The 22732-nt window shown below is 38.4% G+C and overlaps 2 protein-coding genes across 2 annotated transcripts in view; both read left to right on the plus strand.

Annotated features, from left to right (window-relative positions):
- Positions 1-413: 413 nt before the first annotated feature.
- On the plus strand, positions 414-20077 carry fndc7a (fibronectin type III domain containing 7a). The gene is made up of 14 exons (XM_028440854.1): positions 414-566; positions 1418-1442; positions 1516-1773; positions 7234-7494; positions 9131-9388; positions 9469-9720; positions 12030-12284; positions 13194-13457; positions 13532-13789; positions 15038-15292; positions 16534-16782; positions 17409-17438; positions 18044-18103; positions 19799-20077. Exons 1-13 carry the CDS (start codon positions 528-530, stop codon positions 18082-18084), a joined length of 2445 nt encoding a protein of 814 aa, XP_028296655.1. The 5' UTR covers positions 414-527; the 3' UTR covers positions 18085-18103; positions 19799-20077.
- Positions 20078-22598: 2521 nt separating this feature from the next.
- Positions 22599-22732, plus strand: part of LOC114458429 (uncharacterized) — a 45480-nt gene continuing 45346 nt past the window's right edge. The window contains exon 1 of the mRNA XM_028440796.1: positions 22599-22711. Coding sequence (XP_028296597.1) covers positions 22664-22711 — 48 coding nt within the window. The 5' untranslated portion in view covers positions 22599-22663. The remainder of the gene's footprint in view (positions 22712-22732) is intronic.

Raw genomic sequence — 22732 nt, forward strand, 5'->3', positions numbered from 1 at the left:
AATACAGAAAATTAGGAAAAAAACAAAACAAAATTACAACAAAATAACTCAAGGTACACAGAAAATTAAAAGAAAATATACAAAATTATTAAAAATACACTTAGAATGAGTAAAGAAAAATATACAAAATTACAGCAGAAATACACAAAACTATTCCAGAAATGCACAACAATAAATATGAACAAAAATATCAGAAGAATGTACAAAAATACAAACAATTACAACAAAAAACATGCAAGACAACTACAAAGAATAAAATTGTGAAAACTGAAAAATATCCAAAAAATGAACAATAGAAAAGGACTTTACTAATAAAACTTTCCTGATATGCAGCCATCTCTTGCCCTGATTGGCCCCTAAACAGTCGCGAGGGGGCGGAGTCACAGCCTTTGGTATTTGCTGAAACAAAAAAGCACCTGTGGAAAAAGGGAGAGGAAGAAAAGAGTCCAATTATTTAAGCTTGAGTTTCCCTGGAGTCACTGAGTAGATAAAAAGCCTCAGCGCGTGGCCTCCAGGCAGAAAAAATCATGATGAGACTCTGTCTGATACTTCTCAGCTTTACTGCGGTAAGATTTTAAACACTTTTTTATTATTTCATGCCACGTTTTAATAGAAATAAGCTGTTAAAATAAGTTTAATATGTCTGCTTTAAAGTTTGTAAAGGATGTGAGGATAGGGAGAACATTAAGTATGTGGCGTTCCCAACTCTGGCTCAATAGACAAATTCATTCCAAGCTCAAAGAAATACCTGAAAGTGAGCAGCTCTGAAATCTGTGTTGAGTGAAGTTAATGTGCCCACCGCCTCTCAGGACTGGATATCATGATATCATTCATGATAGAGGACAGAATGTAAAGTATTGAACACACTGTGATTCTCACCAATGTGTGTTTTCACTATGTATTCAGTAAATATACAGAATTACTCCAAAAACACTGAGAATGATTTAAATTATATACAAAATGACAACAAATATACACAAAATACCTCCAAAAACACAGAAAATTTGAAAAATATACAAAATTATAACAAAATAACTCAAAGAACACAGTAAATGATTTTTTTAAAAAAATACTGAGAATGGGTTAATAAAAATATTCAAAATTACAGCAAAAATACACAAAATACCTCCAAAAACACAGAAAATGAGAAAAATGTACAAAATGACCACACAATAACAGAAAATGAAAAAATGAAAGGAAAATATACAAAATACTTCAAAAAACACTGAGAATGAGTAAAGAAAAATATACAAAATTACAGCAAAAATACGCAAAACTAAACACACTCAACTACAAATCATAACAAAAATATTAGAAAAAAATATCAAACCTTCACAAACTGTAATGATAGGACACAATGCGAAGTATTGAACACTGATTTTTATCAACGTGTGTGTTGTTCTCTTGATGTTTTCAGGTGTGCGTCACTGCTCAGAATAATGGTAAATATAACAACAGTTATAGTGAACATTATGATTATTATTATCATCTAATAATGATTAATGTCCTCCTCAGATGTGGAGTTCTCAGTGTTCACGGTGACATCAAAGACCATGACGGTGCAGTGGAGTGGCCGAGCGGACGCCGCCTCCTACAGGGTGACGGCCACGCCCACAAACTCCCCGGGTCAGCCGGTGTTTGCTCAGTTCAGTGGGAGCACGATGATGGGCTCGGTGCGCTCTCTCTCCCCCAACACCCTCTACACCCTGCAGCTGGAGGCCCTAGACCACGCCCTCAACGTCCTCAGCACCGCAGAGACACAGCAGACCACAGGTCAGGCTCCGCCCCCCACCACCGCCGCCACCACACACACACGCAATCAGCCTACAGTGGGGCAAAAAAGTATTTAGTCAGCCCGTCTGAAGTTTGCTGGAGAACATTTGGACGATCCAGACGAGGATTGGGCGAATATCATATGGTCAGATGACACCAAAATAAAACTTTTTGGTAAAAACTCAACTTGTCGTGTTTGGAGGAGAAAGAACACCATACCTACTGTAAAACACGAGGGTGATAGCATCATGCTTTGGGGCTGTTTCTCTGCAAATGGACTAGGACGACTGATCCATGTAAAAGAAAGAATGAATGGGGCCATGTATCGTGAGATTTTGAGTGAAAACTTCCTTCCATCAGCAAAGGCATTGAAGATGAAACGTGGCTGCGTCTTTCAGCACAACAATGATCCCAAACACATCGCCCGGGCAATAAAGGAGTGGCTTCTTAAGAAGCATTTCAAGGTCCTGGGGTGGCCTAGCCAGTCTCCAGATCTCAACCCCATAAAAAATCTTTGGAGGGAGTTGCGACAGCCCCAAAACATCCAATCCAATCCAATCCACTTTATTTATATAGCACATTTAAACAACAAAACGTTTCCAAAGTGCTGAACATGCGACCACAACAATAAAACCAAAACAATACAAATGAGCTCTGCCACTAAATGAGTATAAAACAATAAATAAAAATAAAACAGTTTAAAAGAATAAATATAAATAAAAACACATTAAAAACTATAAATAAGAATAAAACTCAAAAACAAAAATAAAAGACACAGAGGACCACACAACTTACGCGGTGCTAAAAGCCAGAGAATAAAAGTGAGTTTTGAGACGAGATTTAAAACACTCCACGGTGGGGGCCGTACGGATGTGGAGGGGCAGAGCGTTCCACAGCTTAGGGCCGACAACGGAAAACGCTCTGTCCCCTTTAGTTTTACGGTTCGCCTTCGGAACCACGAGCTGGAGCTGGCCCTCAGACCTCAAAGCGCGCGGGGGTCGGTAAATTTGGATGAGGTCTGTGATATACTGAGGGGCCAGTCCATTCCAAGCTTTAAAAACAAACAATAAAATTTTAAAATCAATTCTAAATTTAACAGGGAGCCAATGCAAAGAAGCAAGGATTGGGGTGATGTGTTCACGCTTTTTGGTCCCTGTTAAAAGTCGTGCCGCTGCGTTCTGGACTAACTGCAAGCGGTAAAGTGCCTTTTGGCTGATGCCCGAGTAAAGTGCGTTGCAGTAGTCCAGACGGCTTGAAATAAAAGCGTGCACGACTTGTTCAAAAAGATTAAATGATAAAAAAGGCTTAACTTTGGATAAAAGACGAAGATGATAAAAACCCGATTTTAAAACGCCATTGATCTGTTTATCAAATTTAAAATCACTGTCTATGGTGACGCCAAGGCTGGTGACTTTGGGATGCAAATACTTTTGGAGTGATCCCAAGTCTGCGAGGGTACATCCAAATGCCATTATTTCTGTTTTTCCCTCATTCAGTTTTAAAAAATTCTGGGCTAACCAAGCCTTGACGTCACCCAGACAGTGGAGCAGGGGGGACAGGGGGCTGTGGTCATTCTTTGCAATGGGCATGTAAATTTGACAGTCATCTGCGTAGAAATGGTAAGACATGCCATGTTTCTTAAAAATCTCTCCAAGTGGGAGGAGATATATCGCAAAAAGAATGGGACCCAGGATAGATCCCTGGGGGACTCCACAGTGAAGTGGGGCAGAAGATGAAGTGGAGTCCCCCAGCCTGACGGAGAATGACCTCTCCGACAGGTAGGACCTAAACCACTCCAACGCAGTCCCCCTGACACCCACGCGATCTCTTAGGCGATCTAAAAGAATTGTGTGGTCGACTGTGTCAAAAGCAGCCGTCAAGTCTAAAAGCACTAAAATGGCAGAACCTCCAGAATCAGTCATTAAAAACAGGTCATTAAAAACTTTTAAAAGTGCAGATTCAGTACTGTGCAAAGCTTTGTAGCCTGACTGATATGGGTCTAAAGTGCCATTTTCATCTAAAAAAGGTTGCAACTGTGCAAAAATGCATTTCTCTAAAATTTTCGATACCAATGGTAGTTTGGAAATTGGGCGATAATTCGCCAAATTTGCAGGGTCAAGGCCAGGTTTTTTAATCAAAGGCTCAACTACAGCTTTCTTACAAAAAGCTGGCACTATGCCAGTAGCCAAGCTGCTGTTGATGATCTCCCTAACAGAAGAGCCAATGGTGTCCCAAACCTCTTTAAAAAAGCGAGGAGGGACCGGGTCTGTGGGACAGGAGGAGGGTTTAAGTTTTTTAACTATCCCTGTGAGCACAGACTCAAACTGACAGAAAACAGCTAAGCATTGGGTGGATACACAACTCCACACTGAAAAGGGAGATATGTTGGCCCTAATAGCAGCAACCTTCTCATTAAAAAAGGAGAGGAATTTTTCACAAGTTCCACTTGTCATCTCCAATGAAGTGGACGGACTCGGATTAAAAACAGAACCAATCGTTTTAAAAAGAACTCGAGGCTTACTGACATTATTCGAGATCAAGTTAGAGAAATATTGAGTTTTTTCAGCTTTAACAGCACTTTGATAGTTTCTCCAGCACTCTCTAAGAATCTGGTGCGAGACCTCCAAGTGGTCCTTCTTCCACCTCCGCTCTGCCCTCCGACACTCACGCCGAGCTGTGCGCCTAGTGTCATTGAGCCACGGTTCCTGCTTTGGCTTAGGACATATGGCTCTGAGGGGAGCAACACTGTCCAAGACTTCAGAGCAGGTGGAAGTGAAAGAGTTCATCAATTGCTCGGTGTCCATAGATGCAGCGGAGTTTAGATGATCCAGAAACGATGCAGTAAAAAGAGGAGAAAAAGCAGCGGCCGTGTCGGGCTTAATAACACGACCATGACGCACGCCAGACAGCTTCACCTCCAAGTCCAAAATAAGATCAAACAAGACAGGGCTGTGGTCAGAAAACACGGCATCTCCAACAACGACATTGTTCACAGGAAAACCACAGGACAATACAATGTCTAGCGTGTGCCCGTGCACTTGTGTGGGGCCAGTGACATGTTGCGTCAGATTAAAAGCTTCCACCAAGTCCAAAAACTCTCTGGCCATGGGTTTAGAAGGACAACATACATGCACATTAAAATCTCCGACAATTAAAACCCTGTCATAACGCGTGAGCACACAAGCAGCAAATTCATAAAAGTCTCTAATAAAATCCTTGTTGTGCTTCGGTGGTCTGTAAATGACAGCGCACAGTACTGGGTCAGCCTGTCGCAGCTCAAAACACCTCAGTTCAAATGAAGAAAAATACCTCTCAGATACCACTTTGTGATAAAAGCAGTTCTTTAAAACAGTAGCTATACCTCCGCCACGACCAGTGGTTCTCGGTACGTTGATAAAAGTACAGTCTGGAGGTAATAACTCTGAGAAAGCAGTAGACTCACCGCTGTTGATCCAAGTCTCTGTTAAAAACAGTACATCCAAATCGCACGATTTAAAGAAGTCCTGGAGGATGAAAGTTTTATTCGCCACAGACCTCGCGTTCACGAGTGCGCACCTCGTAGAAGCTGTAGTAGCCGCCTGAGCTACCCAGCTCAGCGGCCTGAGGTTAGCCGGGGACACACCGTCAGAAACCCGGAAAGAAGAGCGGCGAGGGCGCAGCGCGCAGAGATCCTCCCGTTGTCCGATAATGGGCACCAACCAAGCGCCAAAACATCATTGCTCTAGAGGAGATCTGCATGGAGGAATGGGCCACAATACCAGCAACAGTGTGTGGAAACCTTGTGAAGACTTAGAGAAAACGTTTCACCTCTGAAGGGTACATTACAAAGTATCGGAATGAACTTTTGTTATTGACATACATATCTTCCACCATAATTTGCAAATAAATTTATTAAAAATCCTACAATGTGATTTTCTGGATTTTTTTTCCCCATTTTGTCTCTCATAGTTGAAGTTTACCTATGATGAAAATCACAGGCCTCTCATCTTTCTAAGTTGGAGAACTTGCAACAATTGGTGGCTGACTAAATACTTTTTTGCCCCACTTTATATACTATAATACATGCGTACAAGGCACTGGTACAAAAGTGATCCACATTCACGTCAGCATTAGAATAACGACCAGAGCATATGTTGTTTTACATGTTTTTGGAGCCCTTCTTGTGCATTTTAGTGGTTGTTTTGTGTGTTATTTTTGTGCATTATTGATGTTGTTTAGTGTGTTTTTGTCTTTTGTATTTAAATTGTCATTTTGTATAGTTTTGGAGTCATCTTGTGAGTTTTTGGAGTTGTTTTTGTTGTCATTTTGTATGTTTTTTTTTTTTTTGTATTTTGGAAATCATCCTGTTTGTCCTGTACTTTTGTGTATTTCTGTTGTTGTTTTGTGTGCTTTTTGGAGTAATTTTGTATAATTGTTAGTTTTTTGTATTTTGGAAGTCATCCTGTGTGTTTTAGGAGTATTCTTAGTTTCTTTAGGTGTATTTTTCAGTAATTTTTGTGTTTGTGAAGTCATTTTGTCTGTTTTTGTTGTTGTTTTGTTTGTCGTCGTGTATTTTTTTGGTGTGCTGTAATATTGTGTATTTTTTCTCATTGTTTTACAGGTTTTTGGACTCATTGTGTATGTTTTGAGTCATTCTGTGTATTTTTATGTATGTATTTTTGGAATAATTTTGTGTTTTTTTTTGTTCTTTTGAGTATTTTCCTGTAATTTTGTATGTTTTTGAGTCATTTTGTGTATTTTTTGTTGTTTTGTGAGTTTTTGAAGCCACTTTATCTGGTTTTGTTGTTATTGTTTTGTTTCCTTTTTGGGTGCCACACAAAATTACAGCGATGGCCTCCTGTGGTTTCCAGCCCTCCAGTTGCCCATTTCTGCTCTGTACAGTCTCTTACACACAGAGCAAAGTCTGACCGTTATCTGAGCACAAGAATCCAAATTCTTCATATTTCCTGAGCTTTGGGGGAAATAAACTCCTCCTCCTCCTCCTCTGGGGAATCCCACGTCAGCCATGATGAAGCTAAGCCCAGCTGCTGCACAACTGCCCCAACATTCCCTTTACTGTAGATTACCTTTACATTCTTCAGCTCCACTCTGGAATTTTATCACACAAACATAAAATCCTCCATTTAATTAACAAAAGAAACACAAAATAAACTAACTCCCTGTGTGCAACATTGGTTTTAGTTATTTTATGCCTTTCTGGTTTTGTTTTGTGACCGTTTTAGTCATTTTGTGTGTTTTTGATTTGGTTTTTGTCTTCATTTTGTGTGTTTCTGGTTTGGTTTGTGTGTGTTTCTGGTTTGGGTTTGTCTTCGTTTTTTGTGTTTCTGGTTTGGTTTTGTGACAGTTTTAGTCTTTTTGTGTGTTTCTGATTTGGTTTTGTCTTCATTTTGTGTGTTTCTGGTTTGGTTTTGTGCAATGTGAGCTAAGTTCTGTGTGTTTGGGTGTGTTTCTGTTCTGCAGCTCCTGATGTTCCCAGCATAGAGACGGCCTATTCTAAAACCAGTGACAGCATCACTGTGGAGTTCACACAGGTCTCAGGGGCCTCCAGCTACATCCTCAGGGCCGAGTCCACCACGGGGGACTTCTTCACGGAGATCTCTGTGAGCAATTCCCCGGGCACCGTGACCCAGCTGCAGCCCTACACAGACTACCAGCTCAGCGTCATGTCCGTTAACTCTGGGGGACGGAGCCAGCCCTCGTACCCTACCGAGGCCAGGACGAGTAAGAAACACGCCTCAGCACATTCAATCACATTTCCTTTGTAGGATTAAAAAAAGATCAGAATTAGAGACTTTAAAAAAAACCACACTTGAGTCCATGATTGCCATTATGCAGGTGTTGTGACAAAATCCACATCCCAACAAAACGGTGGTCCCAGTAGCTGAAGTCCATCTTTACTCCTAAAGGGCTTTAACTCCCCATTAAACAATGCACAGCTAATCCACGAGTAAATGCCACCATTTTGTCCGGTCACAAATTTTGTCACAGCACCCGCCTACGTCTTTGGGCATATACGTCTACGTCTTGGGCCTCTATAAGGAAAAAAAAATTACAAAAACTGTTTGTCATGATGCTAGCTCATGTTTGATGTTTAAAGCTGATATTTGTTTGATTAGTTGTGTTATTGATTAGTAATTTTGTATATTTTTGTTTTGTGTTTTTATTTAGTTGATCGGAGGTTTTGCTGCAACTTTCAGTGAAAACAGCAGAAATGTATTGGGAAGTCACTTTGTCATAGTTTTTTGAGACAAAAACACAAGAAATCACTGTACGAATGAAGTAAATTTTTCCATGAGTCCTTTTACAGCAGGGCTTCTCAACCTTGGGGTCAGGACCCTATTTGGGGTCGCAAGACATTGGGAGGGGGTCGCCAGATGCCTTCAAGAAACTAAGACTATTTTGAACAATTAAAGGTCGTTTGCTTATTTTTTACAAATTTTCTGCAACTACACCAAACTTTCCATATTTTAACCTTTTTTCATTACTTTTCTTGCCATATTTTTCTCCTTTTAATGCATTTTTGCTACATTACTCCCATTTCTGACACTTCTCCATCAAATTTCAATGCCTTTTCTGCATGTTTTTTCCACTTTCAAGATCTTTTCAGCACTTATAAACCATTTCCACCATTTTTCTGCCTAATGTCACATATGTTGACCCATTATTGTCACTTTTAACCTCTTTTCACCATATTTCATGTTTAATTGGGAGTAATGGAGCAAAAATGCATTAAAAAGAGCAAAAAAATGGCAAGAAAAAGTGATGAAAATATGTTGAAATATGAAAAGTTTGGTGTCGTTGCAGAAAAAGAATAAAAATAAGAAAAAATCGGCTAAAATTGTTCAGAAAATATTCTTAGTTCGTTGAAGGCATCTGGTGACCCCAAGGTTGAGAACCTCTCCTCTGGTCTACAGCATCCCACAATGCACCAACGTTTTCACACAGCGTCAATAAGAGTTTTTAATTTCAACCTTTTTAAAAAAAATTTCACTTTGATTTCTTGACCTATGAGGTGACACTTTGTCTTTATCTGATTTTTTTTTTTATGATGTTTGTGAGGTTTTGTCTTTCCACTCTCACTTGTTGACACTGCGTACAATGAGTTGACTTTAATTGTCGATAGAAGACGAGCTCATCGTATCATTTACTGCTCATTGTGATGGAAACCGTATCCATGCGTGTGCTCTGTCCTGTGTTCATATCATGAAAAGTAAAACCCTGGGAACTGGGATGTGGTCTAACCCACTGTAAGATAATCCAGATCCAAACTAAAGACCAGCTCACGTTTTGCTCTTTTATTTATTCAACGACTTAAAGCGTTTTTTTGTTTGTTTGTTTCTGCTCCTTTGATGTTCAGTCATCATGGCGCCTATGATGAACACGTCATCCCCGACCAACACCACCATCCAAGTGGCGTGGAACCCGGTGGATCATGCTGTGTTCTACACGCTGTGCATCATCCGTGAGGGCTCCAGCACACGCCTCAAAATCAACACCACCAACGCCCAGATGACCTTTGATGAGCTGGAGGCAGGGACTACATACTGCATCAAAGGAACGGCCTGGGACCCAGAGGGTCACACGGGGGACGACCTCACCGTCTGCCAGATCACACGTAAACACCACCACCATCACTTGACCGCCATGAGCTGTAGAAAACTGCTCTGTCATTTGTTAATCTGATTTGTTTTCCAGGTCCTCAGACCCCTGATGTAACCCTGGTAAGAGTGACCCAGGGCCGCTCCCTCAGTATCTCTGTGTACTGGGTGCCAGTACAGGGCGCCACCTATTACCTGGCGTCCACCTCTAATGGTCTGAACTGTAGCACAGATTCCAACTACTGTTACATCATCCCAGTGGAGTGTGGACAGAACCACACGGTCACTTTGGAAGCTTTTAACAACGCTGGACCCAGCAGCCCCTCACCGCCTGCAGACTACAAGACATGTACGTACAACACTACCCAGCATGCACCAGTCAGTGTCTGGGGTATCGTGTTATAAATTAACAATGTTATTTTTTTAGTAACAAAGTAAAGTAACGCACCACAGTTAAAATATTGGTAACTAAATAACTTTATTATTCTTTAGTAATGTGCTTACCCGCGTTCCTACGTATTGTATGTTCTCACGGCGGAGCGGTAATAGCACACACACATTTGTCCGGTGAAATCGTTGGGTTGATGAACTGTGTAAAGTAGGGATGTAACGATTAATCGTAAGGCAGTTAAAAATCGATTCATAGGTATCACGATTCATATCGATTTTCTGAAAATGTAATCGCAGTACTTTTTTTAAACAGCAGAGGGAGCTATATATTTATCCTTCTCTTGTCCAAATGCTGAGGCGGTGGGCGAAATCTGCTACTACTTTCTTTCTGTCTGCCTTCTACTCTTAAACATGTTCATAAATGATTCCTTACCCCTTTAGCACCGAAAGAATATCTGTAATATTACGTGAATATCTGTAAAAGTCACATTTTTCTATTAGCTCTGTCTGCTAGCATAGAATTTCTTCTTCACTGCACAGAATATCTGCATGTCAACCGACCACTGGGTTGCCAGCATCCTCTGCTGGTCTAAACAAATATCTGACATAAATACAATGCAGACTGGTTTTTTTTACGTCCAATTGTTAAGGCACAAAATACATTTTCAGTTGCACTTTTAAAAAGAAAAAGAACTATTATGAAGTTTTGCATTGTTTACTATAGAGCCAAAATTTAAATTAATAGGCTTCTTCTTCATTTGTATTATTACTTTATTTCATTCAAGATTTATTTTTAGTTAAATTGCATTGTTTTGAATAGTTTATCAAGGGATTCTTTTGACAATGAAAATAAAAGGGAAATAGTACAGTATTTTCTAGTTTTTTTTCCCCCCAAAAAAATAAACGAATATTTTTCAGTCATCATTTGTCTACAGTCCCATTTTGTAAAATAAATCGTGAGAGAATCGTATTGTGAATCGAATCGTATCAGGAGTTGAGTGAATCGTTACATCCCTAGTGTAAAGCCATCATCTACAGTGGAAAGACTAAGCTGACTCAGCCACTAGACGTCACCGTGTACAGAACGTTCAAAAACCTGCTTCAGGAGTTGTGGTCAGAGTAAATGTGCTGAGTCATGCACAGCTTTACAAACACGGGACGGTAAAAGATGTGTTTGAGCTGATGGACGAGCACAGCAGCAGTAGTAGTGGTAATAGTAGCAGTAGTAGCCCTGTTACATTATCAATATAACCATGAAAAGCTACAGATGAACTGATATGCAGACGTGGAGCAGTGAAGAGGAGAGGGAAACTTTGAAATTGAAACTCATCACAAAACACGGGAATCTCTTTGTTGATGTGAACGAGAGTAGCAGCTCCTCCTACCTGCACTGCAGAGCCACTCTATTGGTTTAAAAAGGAGCCAATCATCATAAATACATGTGTACAATAAACGGGTGGATCAATACAATTGATCATCAGCAGAACACGTTGTTTTCTGTCTTTACACTCACACTCACACTGTTCACTGCAATTTTTAAACATTCTAATAATTTATATTTATCAATATTTACTTGGTACTTATTGTATATTTAACTTTTTATTTGTTTGAGGTTGTATTGGGTGAATGTACCGGTTTATGTTGTCAATAATAAAGTAGAAATAATCAATCAATCCATAAACACTATGCAGACAGGCTGAGTGATGTTTGTTCATGTATCTACACGTACATTAGGAACAGTAAAGTAATAAGTAGTGAAGTTACCTTTCTAATGTAGTGATAAGTACAGTAATCTCACTACAATTTACAGAAGTAATGAGTAACTAGTAATTAATTACTTTTTTTTTTTTTTAATAACTACCTTAACACTGATCAGTCACAGAGACAAAATGGTGTCTCTGGCTCCAAAACCACTGAATCCGGTGGCTAAAGTCCGCAATTACTCGCAGACTTCGACCCACGTCTTCGGCGGCTTTGGGTTGTGACCAAATCTGTACCCCAGCAAAATGAAATCTGCTGAAACCATTAAATACGGCTCGGTGGTTGAAGCTGAAGCCAACGCTTTGTCGGGCCACGAAATTAGTCGCAACACCTGCTATGACTTTGAATGACTTCATCTCCCATGAAGGCAAAATATTACTAAACACTATAAATAAACTTCTATTTTTATATAACATGATCGTGGATCGAGTTTATAATTAAAATTCAGCCCATTGTAGTTAGAATAAAGTTGAGTTTAAAGAATGATTTCCCCTGTGCCTCCGACAGACCCCTGTCCTCCAGACAACATCTGGTTGGAGGAGCCCACAGCTGGGAGCTGCTTGGTGAGGTGGGACCCCGTGGACCATGTGGACTACTACATCACCTTTATAAAGAACGATGACGGCAGTGAGGAGACGTGTAACGGCACCACCACCAGCTGCCCCTTCTACTGCACCTGTGGATACACGTACTTCACCAGCGTGTTCCCACACAACCAGGCCGGATCCAGCCTGTACTCCCCCATCCGCAACTACACCACCAGTACGACCGTCACACACCCACTGGGCGTCCATTCATTCATTAATTTATCAATTTATACATTAATTTATCAATTTATACATTAATTTATCAATTTATTTATTCACTTATCTATCCATTCATTAATTTATCAATGAATTCATTATTATATCAATGAATTTATTCATCAGTTAAACTGTCAAAATGATCATTTTACTCACAAAGGCAGGTTTGGGAGGGGTAATACAGACATGGAAACTTAGACCAGGGAACACATGTGGCTCTTAGACTATTGTTCAGTGGCCCCCACAATAAACACACAAAATAACCCTAAAAATACACAAATTTATTCCATAAAGACACCCAAAATTAGAGGAAAAATACACAAAATGTTAATTAAATCACTCCAAAATTACACAAAATGTCTATAAAATATACAAAATTACAGAAAAATGCACAGAATGTCAATGAAAATACACAAAATACAACAAGATAATCAAATTTACTCCATGGACTCACAAGATAACTAGAACGACAACATAAGAATGTATGAAACAATAACAAAAATACACTAAATGTCTATAAAATATACAAAATTACAGAAAAATGCACAAATGTAAAACAAAACTTCACACAAAAAAAACAGAAATACACAAAATGCTTCAAGAAACACACAAAAAGAGAAATAATATACAAAACAACAATGGAAATATACACAATGACAGAAAACCACATCGTGCACACAAAATGAGGAAAAAAATACACAAACATCAATTAAAATACACAAATTGACAACAAAAATGCACAAAATTACTCTAAAAATTGACATTATGACAACAAATATACACAAAATGACTAAAACCACACAAATTACAACAAAAAAATCAAATGTTACAACGTGAAATGACAAACGTACGTCTCTTTTCTCCTTAGTCCCGTGCTGTCCACAGAACGTGACCATAAATCTGATTTCCACGGAGACGCTAGAGGTCACATGGTCCCCGGTCAAAGGGGCGGAGCTGTACGAGACCAACGCGGTGGTGCAGGGTGAGCAACGCGTGGTGCAGTGTAACGACACAGCCCCGGTGTGTGCGCTGTCAGACCTACAGTGTAACTCCGCCTACAGCGTGAAGGTGATCCCCTGCTGCGAGCACAGAGGGTGTAACCACACCTGTGAGCCACACCTACATCAGACAGGTATCCATGGAAACGCCACTCCACCATGACTCAGTGGCTCTCCATGAGTTTGTTCCTATGTGTTTGTGTTCCAGCTCCATGTTCTCCAGAGATCTTGAACATGACTCAGCTCAGTGGCTCCGCCTACAGGGTTGATTACTCCGCCCCCAACGACCACAACACCAGCTACACCGTGACTGCCACGGGACGCTACGACCGCCACGTCTGCCAGTCCAACGGCAGCTCCTGTGACCTCACGCAGCTAGCATGCGGGGTAACATATGAGGTCACCGCCGTCGCCATAGCATCAGTGGGGTGGAGCTTACCGGCCTTCACTAAAGTCCTGGAAACAGGTACAGCTCAGATACGGAGTTAGTAACGAATGATCAGATATTAGGGCTGGGACGATGTTTACACAACATGACATGCCGACTCTCTCTACCCTTCGTTTCTGTTGTTGTTTTGTGTATTTTTGTTGTCATTTTGTGTGTTTCTTCTGTCATTTTGTGTGTTTTGGAGTCATTTTGTATATTTGTTTAATCATTTTGTGTATATATATATATATATATATATTTTTTTTTTTTTTTTCATCATGTTTCTATTGAAAGATAAGAGACAAATATGACAAAAACCTTCAAGGACATTTCCTTTTTTGTCTCCATCCCTTTTTTGTAATGGAGAAATAAAGTAAAGTTTAACCATCAAACACCCAGTGAGTGAACAAGTGTAGCGTTATATCACTACCCAGAATGGGATTCATTCAAGTAATTATACATTAAAAAAAGTAAAAACAAAGGAATCCATATCAATCTGTAGCACTCTTGTCAATTAAAAGCAGAGAATAGTTTATGTAGTCTCAGGTATTTACTGTCTGTTTAGCATATTTTTTCCCACTTATTCCAGTGTTTAACAAATAGATCCATCTTTAGGTCCATAATGAAAGTTACTTTTCCATTTGTAAATGTCCATCATTATATGGGTCATTTTGTATATTTTGTGTATTTTTGTAGCCCTTTCGTGTAGTTTTTCTGTCATTTTGTGCATTATCGGAATAATCCTGTGTATTTTTGTGGACTTTGGGGTATTTTTCTGTCATTTTGTGTGTTTTTGGAGTCATTTTGTATATTTCCCTTGTCGTTTGTTGCCTTTTTTGTGTTTTTCACGAGTTTTTTGTGGGTTTGTGGTGCCTTTTTGAGCCATTTTGTATATTTTAGTAGTTTGGTGTATTTTTTGTTATGGTTTGGTTCATTTTTCTGTCATGTTTTGTGTTCTTTTATTGTCGTTGTGTATCATCTTCAGTGATTTATTTGTATTAGTCTGTGTTCACGGAGTCATTTTATGTATTTATGCTGGGTTTTTTGTAGTTTTCTGTCATGTTTTTGTGTTTTTGGCATCATTTTGTTGACACAGACTTCAAAGTCACATACATTTTAAAAAAATATTAAAGTTCTGAAAGTGATGAACTATACTTTTAAACCTGTTTTTATTCCTATGTACCTATTGTTGCACTTTGAGATTTGTTTCAAATGTCAAGTGCTTTATAAATAAAATGTATTATTATAACAAAAGCTTGTTGGTTTGCTCCCTTGTCTCGCTCTCAGGTCCTTGCTGCCCAGCGTCTGTGAACGTGACCCAGGTGACCCAGGCCATGTCTAACGTGACGTGGCAGATGGCTAAAGGAGCGCGCTCCTACGTTACCGCCCTGTCGTCTCCACGAGGCTCAGCACGGTGTCACACCACAGACACTCACTGTGTGATGGGCTGCATCACCTGTGGAACCAACTACAGCCTGAGCCTGGAGGCCTTCAGCAGCACAGGACACATGTCACAGTGCAGCTACCACGGGTTCTCATCCAGTAAGGACACACACACACGGACAGATACTAATAATCTGTGTCCGTCTGTAGTGACTTTCCTGGTGTTCACAAACACCAGAATCCATCTTGTGCTGTTCCCGCCTTTGTCTTCCAACCAATCATGAGGCAGTGTTGTGGTTTAGGGCGGGATATCCGCGTGTGCAGTTGCGGGTAGAGGAACTCGCTGGGCTACCGCTATTAGCATAGCTCCGAACCAAAACAGAAAGATGTCGAGGCAGGAGGATGGTTAACGTGCCCTTAACTCACATATACATGTTGCAAAAACAGCAAAAGTCACTCAACGACATAATGACCGCAGCATTATTACTGTCCCACAAGAACGTTTTCACCAGCGAAGCCTTGTTGTTGTTGTTGTAGCCATAGCAGCATCTCTGCCGTGTGATTGGCTAAAACAAATCCTGGTGGACAGGTGCTTTGCCCAATCAGCTTCAAGCATTCTGTTCATGTCCCTCCCTGGTTCTGAAAGGATTCACCTGACACAGATCTAGATCGATGTGGAGAACTCAAGTTAGAGGGAGGGGCTACACATCAATCTGGCTCTTGCCAGGTTAACAAAATGACAGAAAAATTTATAATTACAAAAATACAGGAAATTATTCCATGAAACAAAATCCAACAAATGTACACAAAATGACAATTTATGACAGAAGAATACAGAAAATCACAACAAAACACACAAAATAGCAGAAAAATGCACAAAAGGACAAAAAAAAGACACATAAGGACAAGAAAAACACAAAATGACTTTATGAAAATATATAAATGATAACCCTAAAACAGGAAATTACTCTAAAAACACAAAATGCAGCTAAAATACACAATGTCTCAAAAAAAATCAATAACAAATACCCACCAAATGGAAAAAAATTCTACAAATAATACTAATAATAATAATAATAATAAAACAAATTAATTATAAAACAGCAAAAACACACAAATTGACGACAAAAGCCATAATTAACATATATCTAAACATGACGACAAAACAAGCAAAAACACACAAAATACAAAAACTAATAAAAAACAGAAAAACAACAAAAATATACAAAGCGAAAAATACACAAAACGTGACCAAAACTTTGCCGTTTTCTGTGTTAATGCTCTGATTGGTCGTTAATCATGTGACCCTCAGGCCCCGCCCCCTGTGATAAACTTTGCCCGTCTCTTGTCATTGATTAAAAAGCAAAGTGTAATGATTGGTTTTTGTGCTTGTGTTCCAGGCCCGTGCTGTCCTACGGGGATCCGTTTCTATCCCCTAGTCAACAGCACTCTGAGGGTCCGCTGGCACTCTTCGGGGCCCCGCCTCCACCGTCACTCTGTGGACCTGCTGGGGGCCGGGGCTAACTACAGCTGTGAGGCCGCTGTGGGGGCGACATACTGTGACGTCCATCACATGGCCTGTGGAGACGTTTACACGGTGATGGTGGAACCAGAGGGAGGGCACTTCTGTCAGCCTCGCACCTTCTCAGGTACAACCGGTCACACACAGGACGCCACGCATGTGTGCTTGTTTTGTGGGTTTTTGAGGGTCATTTGGTGTATTTTTGTTGTACGTTTGTGTTTTCTTTTTGGCTTTTTGTATATTCGTCTTTAATTTTGTGTATTTTTGTTGTGCATCTGTGTTTTTGGAATTATTTTATATATTTTTGGTGTGGTTTCATGTGTTTTTGAAGTCATTTTTGTTGTGGTTTTGGGGTCATTTTGTGTAATTTTGTTGTACGTTTGTGTTTTCTTTTTGGCTTTTTGTATATTCGTCTTTAATTTTGTGTATTTTTGTTGTGCATCTGTGTTTTTGGAATTATTTTATATATTTTTGGTGTGGTTTCATGTGTTTTTGAAGTCATTATGTATTTTCTTCCCCAATTTTGTGTTTTTGGAGTGGGTTTTTTTTTTGTATTTTTGTTGTGCTTTTGGGGTCATTTTTTATATTGTTCTTTTTTCTTGTTTCTTCTTGGAATCCTTTTGTGTATTTTTTTTTACAGTTTTTGTTGTGATTTTATCCTCACTAAATGAGAATCCGTGGTCGCTGCACTCCGATCTGTGACTGACACAGTATTTACACACGTTTGTTTGTTGCTTTTTATTGTGTTTTCAGTTCCTTGTCCAGGAAGTAACGCTGGCTTTGGTGAGTGCTAACAATCTATTTTATTTATTTATGTATTTATTCGTCTGTGAAAAGTTTAACTCAAAAACTAATGGACAGATTTTAATACAATATTCAGGAATGATCTGGAATGGGATAGGGAACAAGTGATTTGAGTTTGGGGATTTTTTTCAAAAACCTTTAAATCCCTATGTTCAGCTGTTTGAGCTGGTGCTACAACACCTCCTGCTGGTGACTTTGTGCATTACATGCTTTAGTCATAAGTTCCTTTTCGCTTCAACAGTTCAGTTACGTGATAGAAAGTTCTTACATTTTAAAGGATGAATTTACAGAATTTACTCACATTTTGTCCGTAATGACATTTTATTTATTCAAAAAGGTTAAAATAATAAAATCAAATGAAAATCAAATATACAAAGTGTTAATCAAAAAACTACAGAGAAAACTAAGTGAGAACATTAGCTAATCATACCTTGTTTGAAACTATTATTATTGTTGTTGAAAGAATTGATGTTTTCTTTTTTGTCTAATTTAATTAGGTTAGTTTGAGTTGAGTTGAAATGAAACTGCATTAAAACATACAAATATTGTTGTTGAATGTGAAATATCGTCTTTTTGTTTCCAAGTGTTTTCTCGTCGACGACGGAGCTTGAACTCCAAGTGGTAGAAGAACACACTCTCTCACAGTGAGTGCATGACTCCAAGAATACACAGAGTGACAAAAAAACAACAACACTAAAATGACTCCACTATTAAACAGCACTAGAGTAAAAAATATACAAAAGGACAACAAAAATACACAAAGCAAAAACGCACAAAATAACTGAAGAACAAACAAAACGGCAACAAACACACACAAAATCACTACAGGAAGAAGAATACCTGTACAAAAATGCAAAGCTACTACAAAAATACACAAAACGACAATAAGATTACAAAAGACGACGCACAAAATTACCCCAATGCCACACAAAAAGAAATTCAAGAATACACAAAAGGACAAAGAAAAAAACACAAACCAAAACACACAAAAGGACAGAAGAAACAAACAAAATGACTACAAAAATACACAAAATTACTCCAAAAACACATAAAATTACAGAAGAATATACAAAATGACTGCAAAAACACACAAAAGCACAACAAAAATACATAAAATGACCCCCAAAATACAGAAAATGACAGTAAAATTACACAAGGCGACTGGAAAAACATAAATTACAGAAAAATGCACAAAATAACTAAAAAAATGCTCATAATATAATACAAATGAAATTCACAAAATGACAGACATTACACTCCAAAAATACACAAAAACGACTCTGAAAAGGGTAAATTACGGGGAAACGTGACATAAGCAGCAGCCGACTCATTCTATAGCATCAACTCATTGTGTGGCTCTGAGCCTAAAGGCACGTGTGTAACACACACCGACTGTACTTACAGTCCTATGTGTGAGAAATGTGTTGGTGATTGTGTGTAAAAACACGGGACTGATGGAGATAAAGATCAGCAGTGACACACGCTGATTGTTGTGTTTGTGCTGATGGAAAACCATCTTTAACTTCACGTGAGTCACAACAGGAATGATGGCAGGCGTGGGAAACAGGCGGCTCGTGACCCTCCAGCTGAGTTTGTTGGTCTCCCAAAGGAAACGTACAAAACAAAAAAAACACATTAAAATGACTTCAATAACAAACAAAAATGCAGTAAAAAAATACACACAAAATGACAACAAAATACACAAGATAAATCAAAAACACACAAAATGACAACACAAATCCAAAAATGACTAAAATGACTCTAATAACAAACAGAACTACAGTACAAATAAACAAAATACACAAAATAAAACCAAAAACACACTAAATGACAAAGAACAAAGAAAATCACGACAAAAACACACAGAACAAGAATATCTATACAAAAATGAAAGGAAATAAAATACTAAAGGACAACAACAATCCACTAATTGACTCTAAAAACACACTAAATGACCCTTATACCAAAGAATAATACAATAAAAATATACAAAGTTACACCAACTGACATACATTACATAAAAATTCACCAAATAACTAAAAAAAACATACATGACAGAAAGATAACACAAAAAACTCTAAGAACACACAAAATGACCCTAATACTACACAAAACTATGATAAAAATACACAAAATAACAGAATTAGAGATAAATATGTCCAAAACAACAACGCACACGCACTCTGTGTTAATGCTGTGATATTCTAATGCTGACATGATCAGATACAATCCCAGCTGTAATAAAAGTGTACCGTCTCTGGTTCCAGTAACACAAACACACAGATGTTGTGCAACAATAAATCCCCCTCAGTAACTGTAACTGTATCCCTTCCTCATAGGGAACAATGAGGAGGAATCATCAGAGTGGACTCCAGACGACAAACAACCAATCACTGTAGATTTGTTGAGTTTAAAATGTTGTGTGATGCATTGTGTGTTTTTGTGTAGTACCGCTACACACTGTGTGGAAAATGAGACCACCACACGTCGTCCAGTGTCTCACTGTGACTGTGAGAAGATTCTAGTGAAAGTAGGACAGGACTTCTCCTCAGGAGTGGATCCTGATACGTGTGATTGTTGTACCGTCAGATGAATAAAGTCCATGATGATGTAACGCACGCTGCTCCTGGTCATTTTATCAGAAAACAATAACTAACCAACTAATAACCTGCACTAGTGGAACACGAGCTGACTTTCACCTGTGGCATGAATATTTACTTCCTGTTCGGTTTCGCTGTCACATCAGGAACTGGCCAACATTTATCTTTACTCTCTCTACTGTTTTTTAATTTTATTATTTTCAGTGTGAATTTTAGATATGATACAGTTTTTTAAAATTACCCCAGGTTAATTCCAATAAGTAATTCCCATGAGAAGTTTATTCCCAAAATTCACAAGATTAAATTCCAATGAAAATTTTCCGGAAATTCATTCATTGCAATGAACTCAATAAAGTCCCATTCTCTAATTTTATGTATGTTTTGGAGTCATTTTGTGTTTTTTTGTTGTCCTCCTGTGTGTTTTTGGGGTTATTTTGTGTATTTTTGTTGTAGTATTGTGTTTTTGGGGTCATTATGTATATTTTTGTTATGGTTTTGTGTGTTTTTCAGAATCATTTTGTGTATTTTTGTAGTAGTTTTGCATGCTTTTGGGGTCATTTTGTGTTTTTTATTGTCCTCTTGTGTGTTTTTGGGGTTATTTTGTGTAATTTTGTTGTAGTTTTGTGTTTTTGGGGTAATTTTGTATATTCTACTCTAATTTTGTGTATCTTTGGAGTCATTTTATGTATTTTTATTGTGGTTTTGTATGTTTTTGGGGTCATTTTGTGTATATGTTTTGTAGTTTTCTGTGTTTTTGGGGTCATTTCATATATTCTTCTCCAATCCTGTTTGTCTTTGGAGTCATTCTGTGTATTTTGTTTTGCTTTGTGTGTTTTGGGTTAATTTTACTTCCTGTTCACACACTTGCACAACTGTACGGTTTCCCTCTCACATCAGGAACTGGTCAAGAGAACAGTTTCCTGCATTTTCTTTAAAAAGTTGTGTGGAAGATTATCTTTATCTGCACAGGCGTCAGAACAGGCAGGGGCGTTTGTAGACCCCCTGGGGACAAGAAGGACTATGGGCAGAATGATGATGAATGAAGTCCAGGATGACGATCAGTAAAGAAATACTTTATTAAATAATTAACATACGAAATAAATAACATAGCTATCTAAACTAAATGCAAACTTTACACACAATATGTAACATTTAGGTTATAGCAGAACATTTATGGATCTTTCAGTTTTACCATTTGACAAAAAACACTTTATTCTGGGAGAAAATATTATTGTGTGTCTATGAATGTACAGTATGTACACAGCCATTGGTAACAAGACTTATGTGTAAGCAAAGCTGGACTACTTCTTTACATAAAATTGGTGTAAAGTAAGAATAAATAGGTGTTCTAAGTTTGTCATAACACAGAAGTTTGTTGTTAACCACACTGTCAAATTTGAATGATTAATATATACTGTACATATAAACACACTTTATGAATGTGTTGAGAAGAAAATGGCTGAATTCACTTTACACAGACTTAAATGTGCAGCTTTTCTGGTGCTGGGTGGATGACGAGGACTAACTGGGACTAACTTTTTTATAATGTAACACACATAGTTTACACATTCTCACTAACCACTATCATGTTTTTTATTTTCATCCTTTTCTTGTTTTTTTTTTTTTTTTTCCTTTCATGAGCCCTGAGGGATATGTCCTCTTCATTTTATCTGTGTGTGTTTGATAACATCAGCACGTTGATGTAGTAGTGGGGTCCCATTAGGGATAGCTTTTGACCACAGCGCAGGATCATATGATATTATTTGATTTGCTAATATTTGAGTACCTTCTGTTCTGGTGATGTGGTGTCATGGGGGTGGCGATGGAATGCTGTGCAGCATGAAAGTACCATCATGTCCTACTCTTCTTCTTCAAGACCCCCCTCATGATCTGAGGTTGATAATTGCTAGAAGGAAATAAGTATTGGGCTGTCATTTTCCTGTCTTTTTTTTCTTTCCAATTTATGTTTTTTTGTGTATGTTTGTTGTAATTTTGTGATATTTTAAGTATGTTTCTTGTTGTTTTGTATAGTTTTTTTCTCATTTATGAACATTATGTTGTTTATTTTCAAGTAGATTTCTTGTATTTTTTTATTTTTGTGTAGTTTTGTATTATTCTTTTGGATAACTTTGCATATGTTTGTATTAATTTTTTGTGTTTTAGCTCTCTGCTTTCCAAGAAAAATGAGGTCATTCCAGGAAGGATGAGTTTCAGTGACTTTCCCGTTTCTTCCAAACAGATCAGATTACTTTCTACACAGAGGGAAAAATCTGCTTTATGACAAATGTACAGACTTTAAACAGTTCAAGTCAGTATAGATCAAAGCTTTTTATTCCCTTTGAGTTTGTTTAGCACAAATTAAAGCTACAAATGAATAAGATATGAGTTTAATCATCTCTGGAGGAAGTGTAGAATGTGAGTGTGGAGATGATCCTTCAGCCCACAGGCATACATCCACCTGTCCTGATTTGGGAGCTTCTGATTGGTCGTCCTGTAGTAGATCTACAGCGTTGCTCAGGTTTAGATCTCACATGTACTGCAGAGTGCACGAGGATTGGAACCCATGGATGTATCGCAGTGATCAAGCTTCAACACTGTAACAACATGTGGAGATTTTATTTATTATCAGTGTCTGTAGTGGCTGCGACACAGGTAAGTTATCACCATTATATC

Source organism: Gouania willdenowi, unplaced genomic scaffold (assembly GCF_900634775.1).
Source record: "Gouania willdenowi unplaced genomic scaffold, fGouWil2.1 scaffold_119_arrow_ctg1, whole genome shotgun sequence".
Classification (NCBI taxonomy): Eukaryota; Metazoa; Chordata; class Actinopteri; order Blenniiformes; family Gobiesocidae; genus Gouania; species Gouania willdenowi.